Source organism: Protopterus annectens, chromosome 14.part0, assembly GCF_019279795.1.
Source record: "Protopterus annectens isolate FY-2018-M chromosome 14.part0, PAN1.0, whole genome shotgun sequence".
NCBI classification, from domain to species: domain Eukaryota; kingdom Metazoa; phylum Chordata; order Ceratodontiformes; family Protopteridae; genus Protopterus; species Protopterus annectens.
Genome location: NC_056748.1, coordinates 1,051,413,706 through 1,051,434,123, shown reverse-complemented (window position 1 = coordinate 1,051,434,123; position 20,418 = coordinate 1,051,413,706). Strand labels below are relative to the sequence as shown.

General features: G+C 40.8%; 1 protein-coding gene across 2 annotated transcripts in view; it reads left to right on the top strand.

Annotated features, from left to right (window-relative positions):
* Nucleotides 1–20,418, top strand: part of EEF1AKMT2 (EEF1A lysine methyltransferase 2) — a 431,633-nt gene that overhangs the window by 386,286 nt on the left and 24,929 nt on the right. The window contains exons 5-6 of one of the 2 annotated variants that reach the window (XM_044056867.1): nt 5,274–5,490; nt 11,386–11,453. In XM_044056867.1, coding sequence (XP_043912802.1) covers nt 5,274–5,490; nt 11,386–11,411 — 243 coding nt within the window. In that variant the 3' untranslated portion in view covers nt 11,412–11,453. The remainder of the gene's footprint in view (nt 1–5,273; nt 5,491–11,385; nt 11,454–20,418) is intronic. The other variant, XM_044056865.1, reaches the window with a different exon arrangement.

Below are 20,418 nucleotides of genomic sequence, written 5' to 3'. Positions count from 1 at the left end.
TGCCTCTCTCCTTCGCCAATCTGGCCTTCAATTTCGGAGTCCTTGGGTCTGAGGTTCCTGGGTGCTGAATGGTCAGTGTCAATGGTCCCTGGTACCTTGATGCAGACCATTGCCTTGAGTGGTTAGGATCAGATGTTCATAGAGTAGACAAACTCTCGGAGCCATAGCCTCGGTGTCTGATCCAAGGGGATGGCATCAACGTCTAGGTTTTCGGGGTTATCCTTCCCCTGGGACCTCAGCACTGGGAGGCTTGGCTCTTGCTCCGGATCCAGCCCTCACCGTTCTACCTTCAGGGGTTTGCTCATGTTCGATGTTCGAGTTGGTGGAGACTGTCCTCTCGGCTCAGTCAAGACCCTTGATACTCCCATCCTCTGATTCCACCCTGGCTTCCTCTTTTTTTGGGCCGGAGTCTTCCGTCTTGCCCCCTGAAGGACAACCTACTGCCAGGTCATTCCAGGAGGTTTTGATCTTGAAACTCCCCAAAGCTTCCAAATCCTCCCTAGAGGCTTCCCTCGAGGAGCCCCCTCAGATGCGTATGTACGAGAGGAGGCACTTAGACTCCCCACCGGAGTCTCTCACCAATGATACCGACTTGGAGGAAGGAGCGGGCTCACACCGATCACCCCCAGAGGATGTATCCTTTAGGGACATCATGTTGACACTGCACCAACATGGACGGTGGTCTACCCTCAAGCTCAATCCTGATGACTCGGTGTTCTTGGAGGCATTTGGCACAGGCCCTTCTACCTCCTGGGTGTCCCCCCCCCCGCAGATCCATTCATGGATCTTATTTCCACTAGGGCATGGAAGGAACTGGACATGGTTGAGCCTATCCCCAGGTGCCCAGATAAGGTCTTAAGGGCCCCATCCAACAAGCACCACTGGTCCAAGGGGTCCCCAGTCGATGCCATAGTGGTTGAGGTGGGCAGTAAGAAGGAGCTGGCTCAGGAGAGCTCCTCACTCCACTTTCCAGACAGGGAGACTTGGACAATGAATCATTTTGGGAAGCGGGCCTGCGCTTCAGCCACTTTTGCCTTATGTGAGCTGAATTACCTCACATGTCATCAGACTGCAGAGGTACTTGGTCAAGGAGGTTGCAGAGTCTACCCTAGTGTCCATGTCGGCAGAGAAGAGAAGGTCTAACGTGTGGCCACTCTCACTTCTATTTCAAATACATCTATGAGGCTTCTCTCACATGCTACCGAGGGTGCCTCGAGGGCTGCAACATGCCTGGCTCCGCCTTTGTGGTTTTTTGGAGCCCTTCAAGGCATCTTTCATGAACGCTCTCTTCGGTTCCACCTTGCTTGAAAAAACTGTTCATGATATGTTAACCCAGAGTGAGAAGGACGGGAAGACCTTGTCTGCCATCTGGATCTGCTTCTCCACTCCACAAAGATCCTTTTCAAGGAATTGGCGTGAAGTCAAGAAGATGTGGTTCGGAGGTCTGAGTTTTTCCCAAGATGCTCAGGGATACATATTCCCCCAGGGGCAGAGGGGGATACAACAGACACCGCTCTTGTGGAAGAGGGGGTCCGAAAAACCAAGTGTCTCGGAATACCTTCCCAGATGGACCCTTTCAGCAATCCTGATGGATTGCCTGACTGCTCGTCTCTGGAGGCAGTCGGGGGGAGGGGGGGGCACCTATCTCTGCACCCAACAGCTTGGGAGTCCATTACAAACTATTGTTTGGTTCTGCAGATCATATCCAGTAGTTACTCTATCCCCTTTTTTCATCTCCAAGCTCCACCTGCACACCTCCCGGATGTTCCACCTGGTCAAAGGGAGGAGGCAGCCTCAGAAATTGCCAGGCTACTCACAGAGCGAGTTATCCAGCCCATCTCTGCAGACCAGATGAGATCAGGCATTTATTTCAGGCTCTTTTTGGTGCCAAAGAAAACTGGGGGCTTACGACCCATTCTGTATCTGTCAACCCTGAACCTGTCCATTGCCAAGACAAAGTTTCGGATGGTCACACTTTAGTCCATTCTGCCCTTCCTGCAGATGAATGAATGGATGTGCTTGGTAGACCTCCAGGATGCGTACTACCGCGTCAAGATGGACAGGTACTCCTGGAGGTTTCTCCTCTTCTGGCTGGGAGCCCATTGTTTTCAGTTCAGAGTACTCCCCTTTGGACTCGCCACTGCCCTCCCCCAGGTGTTTACAAAGTAATGGCAGTAGTGGCGGCTCACCAGCGGCTGCAGAAATTTCAGGTCTTTCCCTACCTGGACAATTGGCTCCTCTCTGCTCCCTCTAGGCATCAGCTAATACAGACCAGGGGATTACCTTCTTCATCTAGCCCTGTCCCCGGGTATTGCCACGAATCTCACCAAGTTCCAACTGGCACCACTTTTCATAGGGGCCCAAGTAGACACTATACAAGGCAAAGTTTTCCTCCCTCCAGACTGTCTTCACTCCACTGTTATGTACACGACATTCTTCTAGCCTAATTTCATACAGTGGGCTTAGGGGTCCATAGTGGCCATGATCACCCTTGTCCCAAATGTGCAGCTTCACATGAGGGTCCTGCAGTGGAACTTAGCATTTCAATGGTCCCTGCTAGTCCTCCCTCTGTCCCATCCTGTTCAACTGTCTTGTGTTTCTTTGGTGGCTCCAACCCCAGGATCTTCTTGTGGGTCGACCATTTATTTTTCCCTGTCCCATGACCATGGATGCTGCCCTGCTCTGGTGGGGGGGCATTGCTTTGGAAAGATGGTCCAAGGCACGTGGTCTGCTCTGGAGACCAATCTGCATATCAGTGTCCTGGAGATGAGGGCAGTGGTTTTGATGCAAGCTCTCCGTGCCTCTCTTCCTGTGGGGACTATTGCCATACAGATGGACAATGTTGTTGGTCTGGTCTATCAACAAACGGGGGGGATCCAGGTCCTATCCCCTCTGCCGCGCGGCCACGAGATTGTGGGAGTGGGTGATTTCCACCTGCCATTTTCTGGTGGCAACGCACATTCTTGGGAAGTCCAACATCCTGGCTGATTGGCTCACTCGATCTATTCTGATGCCTTACAAGTGGTCTCTGAATCAGTAGCGGAGAAGATCTTTCTAAAGTGGGGTCGGCCTTGCTGCATTCTCTTTGCCTTGCCTTACAATGCGAAGTGCAGCGAGTATTTCACTCTGATCCCCCCTCCGGGGTAGCCCCCCAGAGATGCTGTGGTCCATATTTGTCCCTCTGGTCTACTTTATTCATATCCCCCACTTCCTCTTACTCCCAAGTTCATTCAGAAAGCTCAGAGGCTGAGGAGTTCAATTATCCTCATTGCCCCTCTGTGACCTCAAATCTGGTTCCCCACTCTGTGGTCTCACAGCGTGTCCCTTCTGGACTCTGGATCCAGTCCCAGATCTGATTTGGCATCCATCCGGGGCTCCTCACCCGGATCTAGTTAGCCTAAAGATCACAGCGTGGCCGCTCCAATTTCCATGATAGCCAGGTCTCCAGGGCTTTCTTCCATTGAGAAGATCATGATTGCGGCTCACAAGACTTCTACTAGGAAGATCTACTCTAGCAAATGGAAGAATGTTTTGATTTGGGCTTCCCAGCATGACCTTGATCCCTTCACAGCTCCAGTATCTGCCTTTTTGGATTTTTTGGCAGATATTTTTAATCATTGAGCTAGTTTCTCTACTATTAAGTTTCAACTGGCAGAAATGTCTAACTTCCATGTGGGTGAAAATTTGGCCTCCTTAGCTTTGGCTAAACTTTGTAAGGCCTTTCTGAAAGGTACCTTTCTCCTTCGGCTTCCAGTTATGGACCTCACACCCCCCTGGGATCTTATCTTTGTTCTGCAGGCTTTGCTCCCCCACCTAGAGCTAGCTGCCTCAGTGGATTTGCAATTCTTGTTGTGGAAAACTGAGTTTTTGGTGGCAATTACTTCAGCCAAGAGGGTTTCTGAACTTCAAGCACTGTCTATTAAGCCTCCTTACCTAGTTTGCCATAAAGACAGTTTCCTTGCGGACCAGTCCATCTTTCTTGCCGGAGGTAGCTTCAAACTGTAATATTAACCAGGTCATTGACTTGCCAGTTTTCTTTCCAAGTTTCCAAAATAAAGGAGAGTACAAACTGCACCTACTAGATGTGCACAGGCAGCTGCATTTCTATTTGCATAGAACCAAAAGCTTGCTTAAATCAGATTAGCTTTTTGTCTCCTTTCCCAAACCTTTTTTGGGGAAGCCTGTCTAAGGTTACCATTGCTCACTGGATTTCAGAGTGCATTTCCTTGACCTATCAAGCCAAAAGTTTGACTGCACCCGGACATGTCCTTGCGCATTCTACCAGGTCAATCTCCACTTTTGCTGTCTTTTGGTCCAGAGTTTCTCTTGATATATGTTCTGCTGCAACCTGGGTCTCGTCATGCACTTATTTCTCATTAAAAAATGGATGATCTTTATGGGAGCAGGGCATCGTTTGGCTTAGCAGTGTTCCAGAATATCCTTCCATGAAGACCTCCCAGGTTTTGTTGGTAGCTAGGTACTCTGTCCCTCGGGTTGAAGATCAAATGAAAACAACTTCGGATAAATAAGTTATGTGCCCACAGTAACGTTCCTTCTGAGTTGTTTCTTTTCATTTATCTTCAGCTGCCCCCCCCCCCCACTAACAACAGATATATAAGCTGACCTGTGCTTTAGCAAGAGGCTTAATTTGGTATTTTACAAGTGAAATAAAACCACTTTGTACTGTGTAGTTGTGCTGTATTTGATTACCTTTAATTAGACAGCATGCCAGAATTTGTAATATCTTGGTTGTTTAAAGCAAGTTAATTATATTGAAGTGCACATTTATTGGTTCTGACATATTACGGTGGGAGATGTGTAAATTTCACTTTTATTGGTATAGGCAGTACCACTGATACAGCAGTTTTTGTTTAGAATTTGTAATTTAAATAACTGATATTCATCAGCTGGGATGACTTCATACAGCTGCAGTGAACCGAATGCTGCAACAACTTTTTCTCCTTTTTGATGTAGTAATAGGCATTATAACAAAACATGTACTGAAGTAATTTAATATTGTGCCCTGTTATGTTAAAGTCCGAAGCACTCTGTCTTGTTCTAAATCGTTGTATACCTTAAATGATTGCACTGCTGTAAGGCAAAAATACTAAAAGTTGCTAATGGCATATGGAGTAACTGCTGTGACTCCTGCCTTTTTCAAAATATGCAACCAGGTAATAAATTGCTAATTAATTAGAATGTTTACATTTCTAAAGCACTTGTATCTCTACAAAGGCATGGATTACATATCTAAAATGTTCATATTTGTTTAGGTGGAAGACTTTCTAAACCCATCCATGTGTCTGTCTGGGTTTGATGTTTGCATCGATAAAGGAACGTTTGACGCTATTAGTCTGTGCCCTGAGAATTCAGCTGGGAAAATGAGTCGCTATGTAGAAACTTTGCACAAAGTTCTAAAACAAAAAGGAATTTTCATCATAACTTCCTGTAACTGGACCAAAAATGAGCTTGTAAATCAATTTCATGAAGGTACACCTGCTGCCATTTATTATTTTTTTCTTTTTTGAGATTAATATTTTGAGGAACTGAAATGGTATGCTTGATTTCTTTATTGAAGATATTTTCTAATCCCCAGGTATTTCCCCTAGTAGCAGAGGAAGGTCAGATATAATGTGGTTTGGAGATTAAAAAGTGTTACCTCATACCTATCCAAGAGGCAACTACAGTTCACAGTGAATGATTAATTGCTTCCACCATTAAATACAGCCCATAATACTGGATGTAAGAAGTGGAAGACAGGACTTGCTTGATTTCATCCTTTCGTAAGCTTTTGCTTGGGTAGGCAGACCCAGGAGTTCTGTGGCAAGATGTATTACCTGTGTTTTGGAGTCAGTGTTTGTTGTGCTTTTTTTCACTTTTCTCCTTCAGTTTTACAAATGTTGCTTACAGTTGAGACTGTGGAAGTTAGAAATGGTCAGACTAAAAGTTTTTCCAAGGATTTGTCTTCCTCCTTAAGCAGCTGTAGAGCCTTCTGACTTCTAATTTCATTCAAGCCTGTAGGGTGCTGGTCCACATCATTTGAGTTTTTTTTTCACACCTTATTAGAAGTTCTTTTCGCCACCTCCATTGCTATGGAAGTGTTTTTTTTAACATATTTATTGAATCATCACTTAAAACGTAGCCAAACATACTTTTATGTAAAAGTAAAGAAACCATGTTAAAAGTTCACAGTTAGACAGGCATCACATTTCATACGGTTATCAATCCAGTATTACACAAATTGCTGAATTCCTGCCTTCCCTTAAATCTCATTTTTCCTCTAAAAATATTATTCTGAATGTGTTGTCACCACAATTTCCATTTTTTTATGTAATTTGTTCCTATTCTTTTGCAAAGATCCCACTTCTAGTTCTTTTATCTCTGTTACTGTGTTCACTACTTCAAATACATTTGGTTTAGCTTTTGATTTCCATTTTCCACCAACTGATTTTTTGGAAGCCACCAGAATTTAACTTAACAACGCCTTATGTCTAGGCAGTTCAGATCCTGTATCTCAGCTAAAAAAAATAATTTCCTTAGTAACACCCATTTGCTCGTCCAGTATTTTGACAGACTACTCTGGAGTTTGTCTGCCAACTCATTACACTCCTAAAACATTTCTTCCCAGTTACTGCTTTCTTCCCCATCACAACTCCAACATTTTTGATCTACCTGAGGAACAATTCTTTGGAGTCTGCCTGGGGTGTACAAATACCTATCCAAACACTTTCAAGCAAAAATTCTAAGTCTTCTAGACTTTGTTGCATATTTAGAAGTCCTACATACATCCTTCCATTGTTTCGTTGTGATTTGCTTATCCAGTCCCTCTTCCCAACATTTTTTGATTGAGTCCTATAGGTATTGTACAGTATTTTATATGTCCTCCTTATTATCCCTTTTAAACAGCAACTTCTGCAGCTAAAAGCTCCACCAGAGCAGGTCTTTCACTTAAAATTCCCCCATCCCTTTCTCTTTGCCTATACTCTGATATCAATTTGTGGTAGGGAAGGCAGACTGGAGTCCAAATGTCTTCTTAGCCTTTTCCCATTCTGTTAACTTTCCCTCTCTAGTTATTTCATCCCAAATACCTCGGTTCCTTTGCCAATTTCCTCCAGTAAATTCCAGCCTCCTCTTGCCTATTCTCTGTACCCCAATTGCAGTCATCCCTACCAGCCGACTCTCTTTTCTCCAGTCTTGTATTGGCTTTGTTCTTAGAATACTTTCTGCTAGTTGCTGAATATAATATTCCGTATGGTTGTTTTTATTCTCCTTAAAGATCTGCATTCAAAATCACACACTTCTTATTTCTTGAAACCCCCCCCCGCTTCATCTTTATCATCCTTTTCTACTTTGAATTATAGCTTTCTGGTTGTGTTATGTATACGAGTCTTAACTGTGTAGCTCTGAAGTATTCCTTTAAATCAGATGATCCTAAACCACCTTGTTCTATTGGATGGATCAACTTATCCCTCTTCCCCCTCCCAGGTAAAATCCTTCAGCTCTTTATTAATTACTGTTCACAACTTCTCTTCTGGTTGATAGAATATGCTTGACTTGTGTATACAACTAAAGGGACTTAAACATTTTCACTGCTTTTATCTTGCTATCTGTATCCATAAACAAGAACTTCCAGTTTTTGTATTGTTTTGTTCAGACTCTTCCCACATCTTTAGATGCCATAACATAATTCTTTTTAACTCATGCTCCTGAACACTTCATTTTATTGTGTCCTCATAAATATGGTTATTGCTGAAAAAAATTGTGTGGTTAAACCTTTTACAGCTATAGCCTTTGTTTTGTTTGCTTTAATTTTGTATCTCGAAAAGACTTGAAACTGTCTTAAAATGTTCCACAACACTGAGATGTCCTTTTCTGGTTTTAATAGGTACAAAATAATATTGTCTGCAGTTACTATATGGATTATATCCTTAAATTTCTGAGTCCCTTATTTTCCTTGTCAGTGGCTCTAAATACAGACCAAATAAAGGGGAAAGAGGACACCCCTGCTTGGTTCCTCTGTTTAGACACTGTTTATCAGAGAGGAACCCTCCCATTTTAATTTTTGTCTCTGGGCTCTCATATATACTCCTAATTAACCTTATTATTGTATCAGGGAAGATGCTTCCATTGCCCTCCTCATAAAATCCCGGCTTACTATGTCAAATGCTTTCTTTACTTCAAGACCTACCAACAACAATGGTATTTTCCTACATTCTGCTTCCCTTTGCAGTCATCATTGTTCTATTTATATTGTCAAACATTTTCTTCTCCACTACAAAACCAACATTTATCAATTTTGCCAATACTTTTGCCATTCTTTTAGCTATTATACACATATAAACACTTTATAATCATGATTTAAAATTGGAATTGGCCTATATAAAGCTGGGTCTTTAGAGTTTTTGGTATTAACCGCTGCCATAGCTTTCTTACCTACATGATGGTGCTTTCCCTTCTTTTAAAGTACTGTTAAAATCTTCCAGATCTTTATCACTTTCTTCCCTTTTAGCTTCCAAACTTCTACAGGAATACCATCTATTCCTGGAGACCTTCCCTGCATATTGTCACCCTTTTAGCTTCCAAACTTCTATAGAAATACCATCTATTCCTGGAGATGTTCCCTGCAAATTGTGTCACCATTTTTATCTCATCTCTTGCTGTCTTAACTGTTAATTGTTGAGCCTCATCTACATCTGTCCTTGGCATGCTCAAGTCTTCCATAAATATTTTCTTTTGCATTTTTTCTTGATTTCCACTTTCCATTGGTTTATACAAATGTTCATAAAATTTCCACAGTATCTAATACCTCTACAGGATTCTGTCTTTTTTGGTTTATAGGCTCCTTAAGTTTGACAACAGTCCTTTCTACTTTCTGTTGCCTAAGTCGTTGTGCTAAAGGTTTTTGTGCCTTGAAGTAACAGTTTATTAACAGCGATCTTTCTAAACCTGTCTTCATCTTTCGGCTTTTCCCGGTTAGGGGTCGCTACAGTGGATCACCTGTCCGTTCATGATTGGCAGTGGAGTTTTACGGTGTCGAGTTGCCTGCCCGGCACCCAACCTTCCACTGAAGGCACATACATGCACACACTCACACCTAGGGCCAATTTGGAGTGTCCAATCCACCTACAGCATGTCTTTGGGATGTGGGAGGAAACCGGAGCACCCAGAGGAAACCCATGCGACCAGAGGGAGGACATGCAGACTCCGCACAGAAGGCACCCCAGCCGAGGATCGAACCGGAGAACCTCTTGCTGTGAGGTGACAATGCTAACCACTGCACCACCGTGGCCGCCCCTTTCTAAACCTGTGTATTATCCAGATATTCCCTTTACTCTTTAGCATTCCACATCTGCACCTATTCTGTGAGATCTTAACCATATCTATTTATCTTTTATTTCTACCATATTTTAAAATCCACTTCAATTTTTAGTTCACTCATTAGCTATAATGTACGAAGAAATTTCTGACCTCCAGTATCTCAAATTATTTCCATTACCCATTCCTTAAATTCCTCTCTAACAGGTAGGTGAGCAGTTGCCAGTGTCTCATTTGTATTTCATTACCCTGCATTTATATCTTAGTTGCTGTAGCGCATGATTTGAAATAGTTACTCAATCTGTATTGTAGCTTTCAGTTAATGTACATGTTCCTGCGAAATATAATTCATGCCTAGTCTAGCCCAGCTTAATGTATCTTGGGGAATAGTATGTAAATTCTCTCATTGTTCCTATTATTGAATTCAAGTTTTCCATATCAAATGTTTTTATAAATTTCTTCCAAAGTCTGCCCTTTTTTGTTATATATACTTTTCTATGTCCCCCAGATACAGCCTAACTAATCAAGTCCCAGTCCCCACTTGTAAGTTGTATTCACTGCTGATTACTTCTTATAATAAATAATGGTAGTTTTAGGTGTAATATAATTACATGCCTGCGTAATCCTCCTTCCTTACCAGTAGACAATTACTACCACAAATCTACCATTGCTGTCATTTTTTTCCTCTTCTGTCACTGTTGGAGTTGTTCTGTCAATTAGTATAAGCCCTTTTTTGTCCCTGATATTCTGCTTGAATATCCATCCTGAAATTATTTCTTTATCAAGTTCACATGCTTGCTTCTTTCCAAATGCGTCTCCTGTAGCACTGATATTTGGACTTTCTATTTCTTAATATGATTTAATACTTTTTGTCTGTACATGTGAACTCACTTTCTAAAATGTTTAGTGTAGCTATTATGAATTTATTATTCCTCCTATTATATATGACAGCTTTTTTAAATGTTTGTTTCTGTCTTCTGTGTTACATACACCCACTAATGTTTGACAGATTGATCAGTAGTTGTTTCTTGTCTCTATTTGAGCTTATGTGACTTGTTACAATATTTGTTTTAATGAAAACCCTCACACACACACACACACCTATAACCTATTAACTTAAAAGAAACACCCAAAACTACATATATCTTCCTGATGGGAACAATTATACCAAATCAACTGCTGCACCCACGGGCATTAACTAACCTAAAATTAAAGTTATCCATGCTAAAGCACATGTTACAGCCTGTGGTCCTACTTAAACTAATTGCTGTCTGTTTTTCCTTATCTTTATTCCCCTTGCAAATGTGAGAAACAGCTTGTATGCCTTGAGAAAACATTAACTTTTAGCCTCAAGATTAGCTTTAATAAAACTAAATCTTACATTGTTCTAGTAAACGTATTAAAATATTTAGTTACCAGAAAATCTGCTCTGTCTAATTCACTTCCAGTAATTTCAAACCTTATTTTTTTTACTTGGCTGCAGTCTTTGTACCTTGTAATTTTAAGTTTTTCCTCTGTAAATGATGTCCAGACCTCTGTTTATTGCTTTTACCTTTAGTCAGCATGTTTCCATGAAACATAAGCACAGAATGTTCTTAACTCACATTAACATTCATTTGCTGAAGGAAAACTATTCATTACATTGTGATCTTTTGTTAAAAAAAAAAAAATTGCGTAGGAAAAAAAATTGTCATTAGATTGTCACAGGCATTAATCTCGACATTCACATATGCAAAAGTAAAAGAAAAATTTCAAGTCTACATGTAGTATAACAGGTGCACTTTTACAACCCCATCCCTCATCCCAACAGCCCAAGATTGACTATTAACTTAAACTTGCTTTTGTCCAGTCTGCCTTCTCTTTTTAGTGTAATGCCTCTGTATCTTAAAACTAAAAAAGAAACAAATTACTTATTTACTTTAGTATCTTTATCACATACAGCATTCACTAAAATGCTATACTGTATAACATGTAATTTTATCATGAAATGTTTTATATAAATGCTATTAAGAACATACATTATTTTACTTACAGTTGCTTTCTCTTTCTCTCTCTTTTTTTCCTTTTTAGTGTCCTTCCAAACATTGATGACATGACGTGGGACAAATGCCTGTCAGTCTTCCTACAGTTTTAACAAAGTAAACAAAAATCCTGTCTTTCTCAGACTTTTTTTCTTGTAAAGCCATATTTCACACATGTGATAGAGGCTTTTTAGTTTTGCATTTATTCACTAATTTCAGTGTTGCTGGTCTTTTTGTTCAGCTCAATTTCCCAAGACCAAGGTGCTCCAGAATCTTCTAGTCAACTCTTGTGCTTTTTTTCTGTCTCAAGCATTTTCTTTTGGATATTGGAAAAGGCTTCACTGGCAAAGTCTCTGTATGAGCTTTATTACCAGAAGAATGAGAAGCAGAGACTGATGTTTGATGGCTCACTTTTTGTTGGACAGGTGTCTATATTTCTTTCTTAGCCTGTCCTGCATCAAAAATTACTTAAATCCTTGAAGAAAAAAAATATTCTGAAGATAGTTGGATCAGCTTGAATCTCACACTTCTCAACATTCTCTGGCTGCTGGGACAAATTGACTTCTCTTCTGCCTAGTGACAATAAATAATCATTTTCCACAAATACTTTACTGTCTCCAGTTAATATTTTGCCCTTCTCCCACAGTTTTTAAGGTATCAACTTTTTTTGCTGGTATGACTGCATCTTTACTAATACAGGTCTTGGCTGCTTTTTCATGGCCAGGTTTGGAGCATGCACATGTGCCTTAAGTTAACTCATGCTGTAGAATACTAATCTAGTTACTTATTTGTGCTTTCATAAAATTAATAGTCTGTTCCTTCCAGTAAATGTGCAAAATCTGAAAATCTCGGGTATCTCTGCATGCTCTGTCCTGTAACTGTAACATTTTTTGAAAGTCTCGTACTCATCCAGCCTTTTTTTAGCCAGTTTTTTGCAGTTCCTCTGTAGCTGTACAAAGATTCTTCCATTTTCCTGCCTTTTGTTATTTTAGTTGATATACGCCTTCATTGTTTCGTTTTTTTTTTTAATAAACTTTGAACACATTTGACTTATTTTTCAGAAGTGCTGGAAGCCATGTCTTGTACCAAAGCTGGAGCTTGAAATGCTTTTTCCTGAAAAGCTGCAGGATTCTTCCCAGTTAGTGTATTCTCCACCTTTTCTTGTTTGTTTTCTTTTAGGCTCTCTAAGGTGCTTCTTTGCTGGCATCCAGGCAGTGCACTTACTAGCCAGTATTGAACTTTACTAAAACAAGCAGAATCACTCTCCCTTATCTGTCACTTTCATCTTTCACATTGTGAGAGCTGAAATTAAGCTGTTGGTCAGGGGAAAGCCTGGAGGTTTAATTTTTAACCATTTGTGGGAACCTGGAGTCCTTTAAAAGCTGGAGCATGGTAAGAATCAGTGGAGTAAGGGAAGACTGAGTGATCAAGCATTGGCTGTTCCATTTTGGATATGGTTCAGCTACAATATTTCATTCTACTGGCTCGAAGTGAGAAAGTTGTGTGTCATAGTCAATACACTCCTCTAATCACCAGCACATTCCAGAGTGGTAATGGCAGAAGGACACTGCCAAATGCTGATTGGTGTCAGTATCTACAAGGAGAGTGTTCAGTGTAGTTATGCCACAAAACAATTATCCTTGTCCATTTTGTCCTGGTAGCTTTGCTGTGTGGATTTTAGAGGCTAGTGTTGGGGCCAGAAGACCAATGGGGTGATGACAGCTCCATACATAGCATAGATATGTGAAAAAATATCTTCAGCTGATAACATATAGGAAGAGTTTATCAACTGACCCAAGGCTTACAATAATGGTCGTCATTGGTTTTCATCAAAATTTACTGCATCATGCTTAACAAATGGAGAGGAATATTTTTTCCACAGTTGCCCGGTTATACCTGCAATTTTAGTCAGCAGGATTTGGAGCAAAACATGGATTGTATTGTAAACTAAACACCAAGTGAATATATAGGAGAGGGTATACTCCTTTTGGAGAGGTGTGCACCGTTAGTCCCACGCAGTGGGTATAACTGATATCACTGCATTCTCTTTTGAATACAGGCAGTGATGACAATTACTGGTCTTTGTAGCCTTTCATCAGAACTAAACCTCTCTGCTACACTTCTGTCTCCACCCGTCCCTTGGGACATAAAGTGAAGGCTTTTTATGCCCTCTCTGGTACCTTTTTGACTCCAGTGGAGTTTTTTCTGAAAGTCAAGTACTTTTAGACAGAGCTTTCTTAGTAGTTGGGGATACAACATGGAGAAGGATGCCTAAGTGGTTGTTATCTCAAAGTGGAAGTCAAAGCTTTATTATTTTTACACTGGGCAGATCATGTGATTGCTGTAAGATGCAAGTCATAATCCAAAAAGACTATTAGAAACCATATAAATAAATATGTAAGGAGATATGCTTGTGTCATATCAAGCTGTTTGGACTATTATGAGAACAGAATTTTGGGAATGGAATTTTAATGACTATGCAAGCAGCTCAGGGCTGTATCGCCTGTGTTTGAGGATGTTTTATACACCACAAGTAGTTTTTTTATTGGATCACCTCAGGAGCCTTGCAGTTCTCTAAATTATTAGAAAAGAGGAAATTGAAGGACATTTGCAATTATGCAAGATTCTATAGGTACAGAGGATATAAAAAGTGTACACACCCCTGTTAAAATGCCACATTTTTGTAATATAAAAAAGATACCACAATAAATTATTTCAAAACTTTTCCCACCTTTACACACCCCTGTTAAAATGCCACGTTTTTGTGATATAAAAAAAATGAGACCACAATAAATTATTTCAAAACTTTTCTCATCTTTAATGTGATTTGTAACCTGTACAATTCAGTTGAAAAACAAACATCTGTTAGGGGAAAAAATAAAAAAAAACATGAAATAAACTGGTTGCATAAGTGTGCTCACCCTTAAACTAATACTTTGTTGAAGCACCTTTTGATTTAATTACATCCTTCAGTCTTATTGGGTACACACCTGCCATCAATTAAAGATACTCTGATTAACCCCAAATAAAGTTCAGCTGTCCTAGTAGGATTTTTCTGACACTTACTCAGTTGCCTGCTACTGCAAAGGCCATGGTTCACAGACTGCTTACAGAGCATGAAAGGGATCTCATTGTTGAAAGGTATCAGTCAGGAGAAGGTACAAAAAAATTTCTACAGCATTGGATATACCACGGAACACAGTGAAGACATTTAAAGTCATCAAACAGTGGAGAAAATATGGGACAGCAGTGACGTTGCAAAGAACTGGACATCCCTCCAAAATTGATGAAAAGACAAGACAAAAACTGGTCATGGAGGCTGCCAAGAGACTTACAGCAACACTGAAGGAGCTGCAGAAATTTCTGGCAAGTACTTGTTGTGTACTATATGTGACAACACTCTCCTGTATTCTTCATATGTCTGGACTATGGGGTAGGGTTGCAAGCCGGAAGCCTTTTCTTACACAAAAACATCCAGTCCCAGCTAAAATTTGCAAAACAATACAGTCTCCCAAAAGTATGGGAAAATGTGTTATGGTCTGATGAGACCAAGGTTGAACTTTGGCCACAATTCCAAAAGGTATATTTGCATCACCAAAAGAACACCATCCCCACTGTGAAGCATGGTGGTGGCAGTATCATGCTTTGGAATTGCTTTTCTCCAGCTGGAACTGGGGATTTAGTCAAGATGGAGGGGATTATGAAAAGTTCCAAATACCAGTCTGTTTTGGCCCTAAACCTTCAGGTATCTGCTAGAAAGAGGAAGAGGAATTTCACCTTTCACCACGACAATGACCCCAAGCATACATTCAAATCAACAAAAGAATGGCTTTACCAGAAGAAAATTAAAGTTTTGGAATGGCCCAGCCAGAGCCCAGACCTAAATCCAATAGAAAATCTGTGAGGTGACCTGAAGAGGGCTGTGCACAAGAGATGCCCTTGCAATCTGACAGATTTGGAGCACTTCTGCAAGGAAGAGTGGGCAAATATTGCCAAGTTAAGATGTGCCATGCTGATAGACTCCTACCCAAGAAGACTGAATGCTGTAATTAAAAGGTGCTTCAACAAAGTATTAGTTTAAGGGTGTGCACACTTATGCAACCAGCTTATTGTACATTTTTTATTTTTTATATTATTCCCCTAAAAGGTTTGTTTTTCAATTGAATTGTACAGGTTATAGCTCACATTAAAGGTGAGAAGTTTTGAAATGATTTATTGTGGTCTAATTTTTTATCACAAAAACCTTACATTTTAACAGGGGTGTGTACACTTTTTATAGCCACTGTAAATGTATGGTTAAGTTAATTTCATGAGAAAGACATCCATCCAAGTTAATGTATATACCAATGTGTTGAGTATGTACAGCTGATACATATTTTGCAGTTTTGTAATATGTTGACTCTAACACATGTAATGTGGTTTAGTTGAGGTTCCCTGTGGCATTCACTAGACAAGAATACTGTTGGTAGGAGTAGGGAGTTGGCAAGGATCTTTGAGGACAGAGCCCCAGAAAAGTGTGCACAACATCTTTAAATTCTCTCATGAAGTAAAGTACAACAATACGGTTTTGCAAAAGAAAAATCTGGGATTTAAAATTTTTTAAAAATTTATAAAGGAAGGTAACATCTAACACTTGTCATGATTTGTTTGCAGTTAAAAGCATTCTGTAGTGTCTCATTGCTCCTTTATCTGTTTGAAAACGTTCATTTTGTGGCTTTTTGTAGTGCTTACTGTCTGTAGGCTAATAACTTTAGTATTGTCCCCACCCTCCTTCCCTGTTGGTGCCTTGCTGTTATACTTGGTGGCTTTGCAGTTGCCCGCCCCTACTGTAATGGGACACTCCTCCCAGTCTGGTGTCATTAGGTCATTCTACCTAATAGAGAGAACATTTGATGAGTCCTGTTTCTCCTTTTCCCTTTCCCCAAAAAAAAAAAGTTGCACTGCGTCTGAAGTGTTTGTGTTTAAGCTGCTTTTCTGTATATATAGACTAGCTACTTATTCTGCTGTGTTACTGCCTCTTAAATTGTTTTTCAGTTGTGCACTTGCCTTGCTTCATTTAAAAAGTTTTAAATTGCGAATTTTGTAGAGTTCTAATTGCATTTACTGTTTAGGACTACACACTCAAGTGTGTTAGCCTTTTCTGTGTTTAGTTACTGTATTATTGCATTGTTTAGCCTGTTTCAACAACAAAAAAAAAACTATCTTGTTTGCTCGTTTCCCACCTTTCCTAGCCAGTCCATATCCCAGGCTTTGCTTGTCTTAGGACTTTATTTTTTGTGTTCAGAGCTATCCAGACCTTGCTGTGGTAGAGGGAAGTCCTACTGCTTACCAGTGGGACTGGTGAGCATTGTACTGCCTATCTAACGCTAGAGGAGTGGTTTCTAGCTCTGAATTTGTAATTTTATTAGCCTTTTTGGGCCAATTTCTATCCCTTTCAACTTTCTGGCTTAAAAACACGTGTGTTTGCACATTTTTCACATCGTGCAGCACTGCAGGGCTACGGTTAAACTATTCCAGGTGCCAGAAAGTCTGCTCTTCAAAATTTCCCTTAGAACTAGCTGGTTTCTCAGTACTAGCACTAAAATCTGAATCCCTGTGACTAGCACTTGCTCTAGAACCTGCTGGAAAGCACTAGGAAGCCTGAAACTGATACAAGCACTCAGCTCTCCTTGTCAATAAGGAGAAAATAATCATAGGCACTAAGCCTATAACTGCAAAGTACCTTGCCAAAGGTAAGGGAAAACAGCTCTTAAACTTTACAAAAAAGCACCTAAACAGGCATGTCAAGGGTCAGCTTCCGGTGTTTTCTCCTGTCCACCTGGTGAATCTGGGCATACTGGGCAATGTGGCAACTGCCTCATGTACACAGACAATCCTCTCCTCCTACCACCCAACACTACAACCTGCAAGAGATGCACTTGCATAACTGGAAGCAAAGCTCTCACCGGTCAAGACTGTGCTAGACAGTCAAGAGGAGAAGGTTAACACCTGCATTACACCTCAAGCAACTCATAGCCCTTCAAAACCCACACCATCAGCACCCACACATAGCAACACTAAACCCACATATGCGGTGGCCCTTAACATTAACCTGCCCAAGCAACAAGGACCTCCGAAGCCGAAACTCAAACAGTCACAACCAAAGTGACACATAGCTCATACCACCAGTGTGCCACCCAACAACAGCCCCTAAGGTAAGACAGTATACCCAACACTTTATTCATAGGTGACTCTATAGTCAGAGGCACTGATGTCCCACTCACCAGGCTGACCAAGGAGAAAATTACAGTCTGCTGCTTGTCAGGTGCCAGGATCTGCCACGTAACGCATGCACTCAAGTCACTCCACAACAAGTACAAATACGACTCTGTCATTGTCCATGCTGGAGTGAATGACTTGAGACGTACCTCCCTAGACTACATGAAAAGAGACATGGAAGAGCTCTTGGATTAATGTGACCCAGGCAGGTATGACCCTAGCCCTGAGTAGCATCCTGCCTTCGCCCAGAATGATACCACAGTATAAGGACAAAATGATTGACTTCAACAATTGGCTAAGCTTCTGGTGTCATTCAAAGGGGATCCAGTATTTATCTGTCTGGGAAGACATGATCGACAAACCACGATGCTTTGCCAGAGATGGTCTGCACCTGTCACCCCTGGGATTCAGGTTACTGGCTAAAGCTCTTGCCACCCCTATAGTGCCTTTTATAGGCAAGGTTCAAAGGATAAAACCACCACCGTAACAGATACAAGCATGCAAAATGTGAAGGTAATGTTACTCGGTGCTAGAAGTCTAAACCTCAAAATGCACTCTCTCGAGGCACTCCTAAAATTGGAGAACATAGATATCTGTGCAGTAACTGGGACGTGGTTCAAGGCTCCAGAGAGTACCCCTGCAATACCAGGCTACAATTCTTACCACACTTTTTGGCCACAAAACCAAGACCGAAACACTAAAGGTGGAGGGATGTCCATATTCACCAAGGATATTCACGCCTCCAGGCTAGTTGCCCAATACAATGCATCTGAAATTCTCCAGGTGCAACTAACACTAGGTAAAAACTGCAACCCAAATTGTAGCTTGCTACAGATCCCCCACCATGCCCCAAGATTCACACTACACCTTTTTAAACATACTGGAAAATATTAAGATACATCCAAACACCCTAATACTGGGTGATTTCAACTACCCTGCCATTACCTGGGAAAACTACTCGGGTACCAACTCCTTTTCCCAACGGTTCTTGGAATTCATAAATTCCAACGTCCTGGATAAACTAATCCATTGTCTCATCAGGGGCTCCAATGTCCTGGACCTGGTCATTACCACCATGGGAGATAGATGCTCCACACCAGTGGTGATCCCCTCATTGGTCAGGTCTGACCATAAGCAAATCACCCTTGACATCCACATCCCACTCCAAACCCCAGTAAGGAAACCTCCTTAACTTCTCCAAAGCCAACTTCATGCTACTGAAGTCAGAAGTGAAAAACTTCACAACACCAACGCAGACAGGATCTGGAAGTTTGACTGCAGAATCCTACACTAAGGCACTGTACGAGCACATCCACTCCTGCATGAGTTGTGCCATCCCAAATTGAACCAAGATGCTCTCTTCTCCAAAAAAGAAAGGAAGCCAATCTGGTGGTCCCCTGCTATAAACAAACTACACAACAGAAGGAAGAAACTGTTGCAGTAAAGAGGAAAATCCCAGGATGCAAAAAACTCCTTCACCAGCCTCAGTAAGAAGCTGAGATCCCTCATAAAATCCTCAAAAGCTAGTTACGAAAATAAAATTGCCAAAGATTCCAAAGAGAACCACAAGGCATTCTATAGTTATGTCAAGAATCTAAATGGCAATGCTCAGATCTGCTCTGAGCTACAACAGAATGGCATTAAATATACTGATAAACCAAAGAAAAACAGGTAGCAGGAATGCAGTCAGCAACGAACATTTATTTAAGCACTTTTCGTCAGCTCTACAAAGCTGACCATCAGAATACATTCAATATCTATGAAACCATATATATATATATATATATATATATATATATGTAGTAGAATTCACTTAATTGGCACAACTCATTTAAAGCAACAGCCCCTATAAAAACATCTCAATATTAAAATGTTAAAAAAATGTTAAGTAATATAAACGTATAATTTTAACAACAAAATAAGATAATATAATGTAATGTAATACTATTTACTTATCCATTTAAGTAGTAAACTAAGACTACTAAAAAACATATAATTAAAAAGTTTTTGAAAAGATTTTTGAAAACTCCCCTAATAAAAATCTACTTGCAAAGTAGTATGAACTATTCATAAACGTAAAGAAACCATAAATATAAAACAACCACAAATCAGTATAAAGAATAATTACATAACATAAATATATATAAATCATATATATATGTACACCCTTTAGCTGCTCAGTGACTCATGCTTGGTCACATCTTCAAACTATTTAATTTCAGCACACTAATGATTGAACAAGAATCATTCAGTCCAGGGTGACTATAAGCATTTAATTTCACTTAGCCTAGTATGAACCTATGAACCTATCTGCCCGAGGGCATTTACAAGCCTAGCCCATCGTTTTGTGGCTTACGCCACCCCTTTAGTATGGGGAACTATATCCATTATTTTGCTGTGCCTCTGTCGAGCAGTGACACTGAGGTAATCCCTGGGGTATATCTGCAATCTCCCATCCATTGGTCAAGATTTCTCTTGAACAAGGCCAGCGAGGTGCTCTGCCTCACATATACCGGGATTTTGTTCCACAGCATAGGGAGTCTTTGGGTGATGAATCTATCCCTCCAGCACGTCCTATTAATAGCCGTGTCGAGGTTTAAGTCTCCGCCCTTGTGGCTCTGATGGATCTAGATTTTTGAGGTGAAGCATATTCATCAAATCTGGGTTTGACATGGCCTTGTATGTTAGGCAAAGGTCACCTCTGAGCAGCGTGCGACTGAATAGAGCTGGAGTTCTTTCAGTCGGGCAGCATAGGACAGATTTTTGAGACCCTTTATCCTTTTGGTGAGGAACTTTTGTAGCCTCTCCAGCTGCTGCAAGTGTC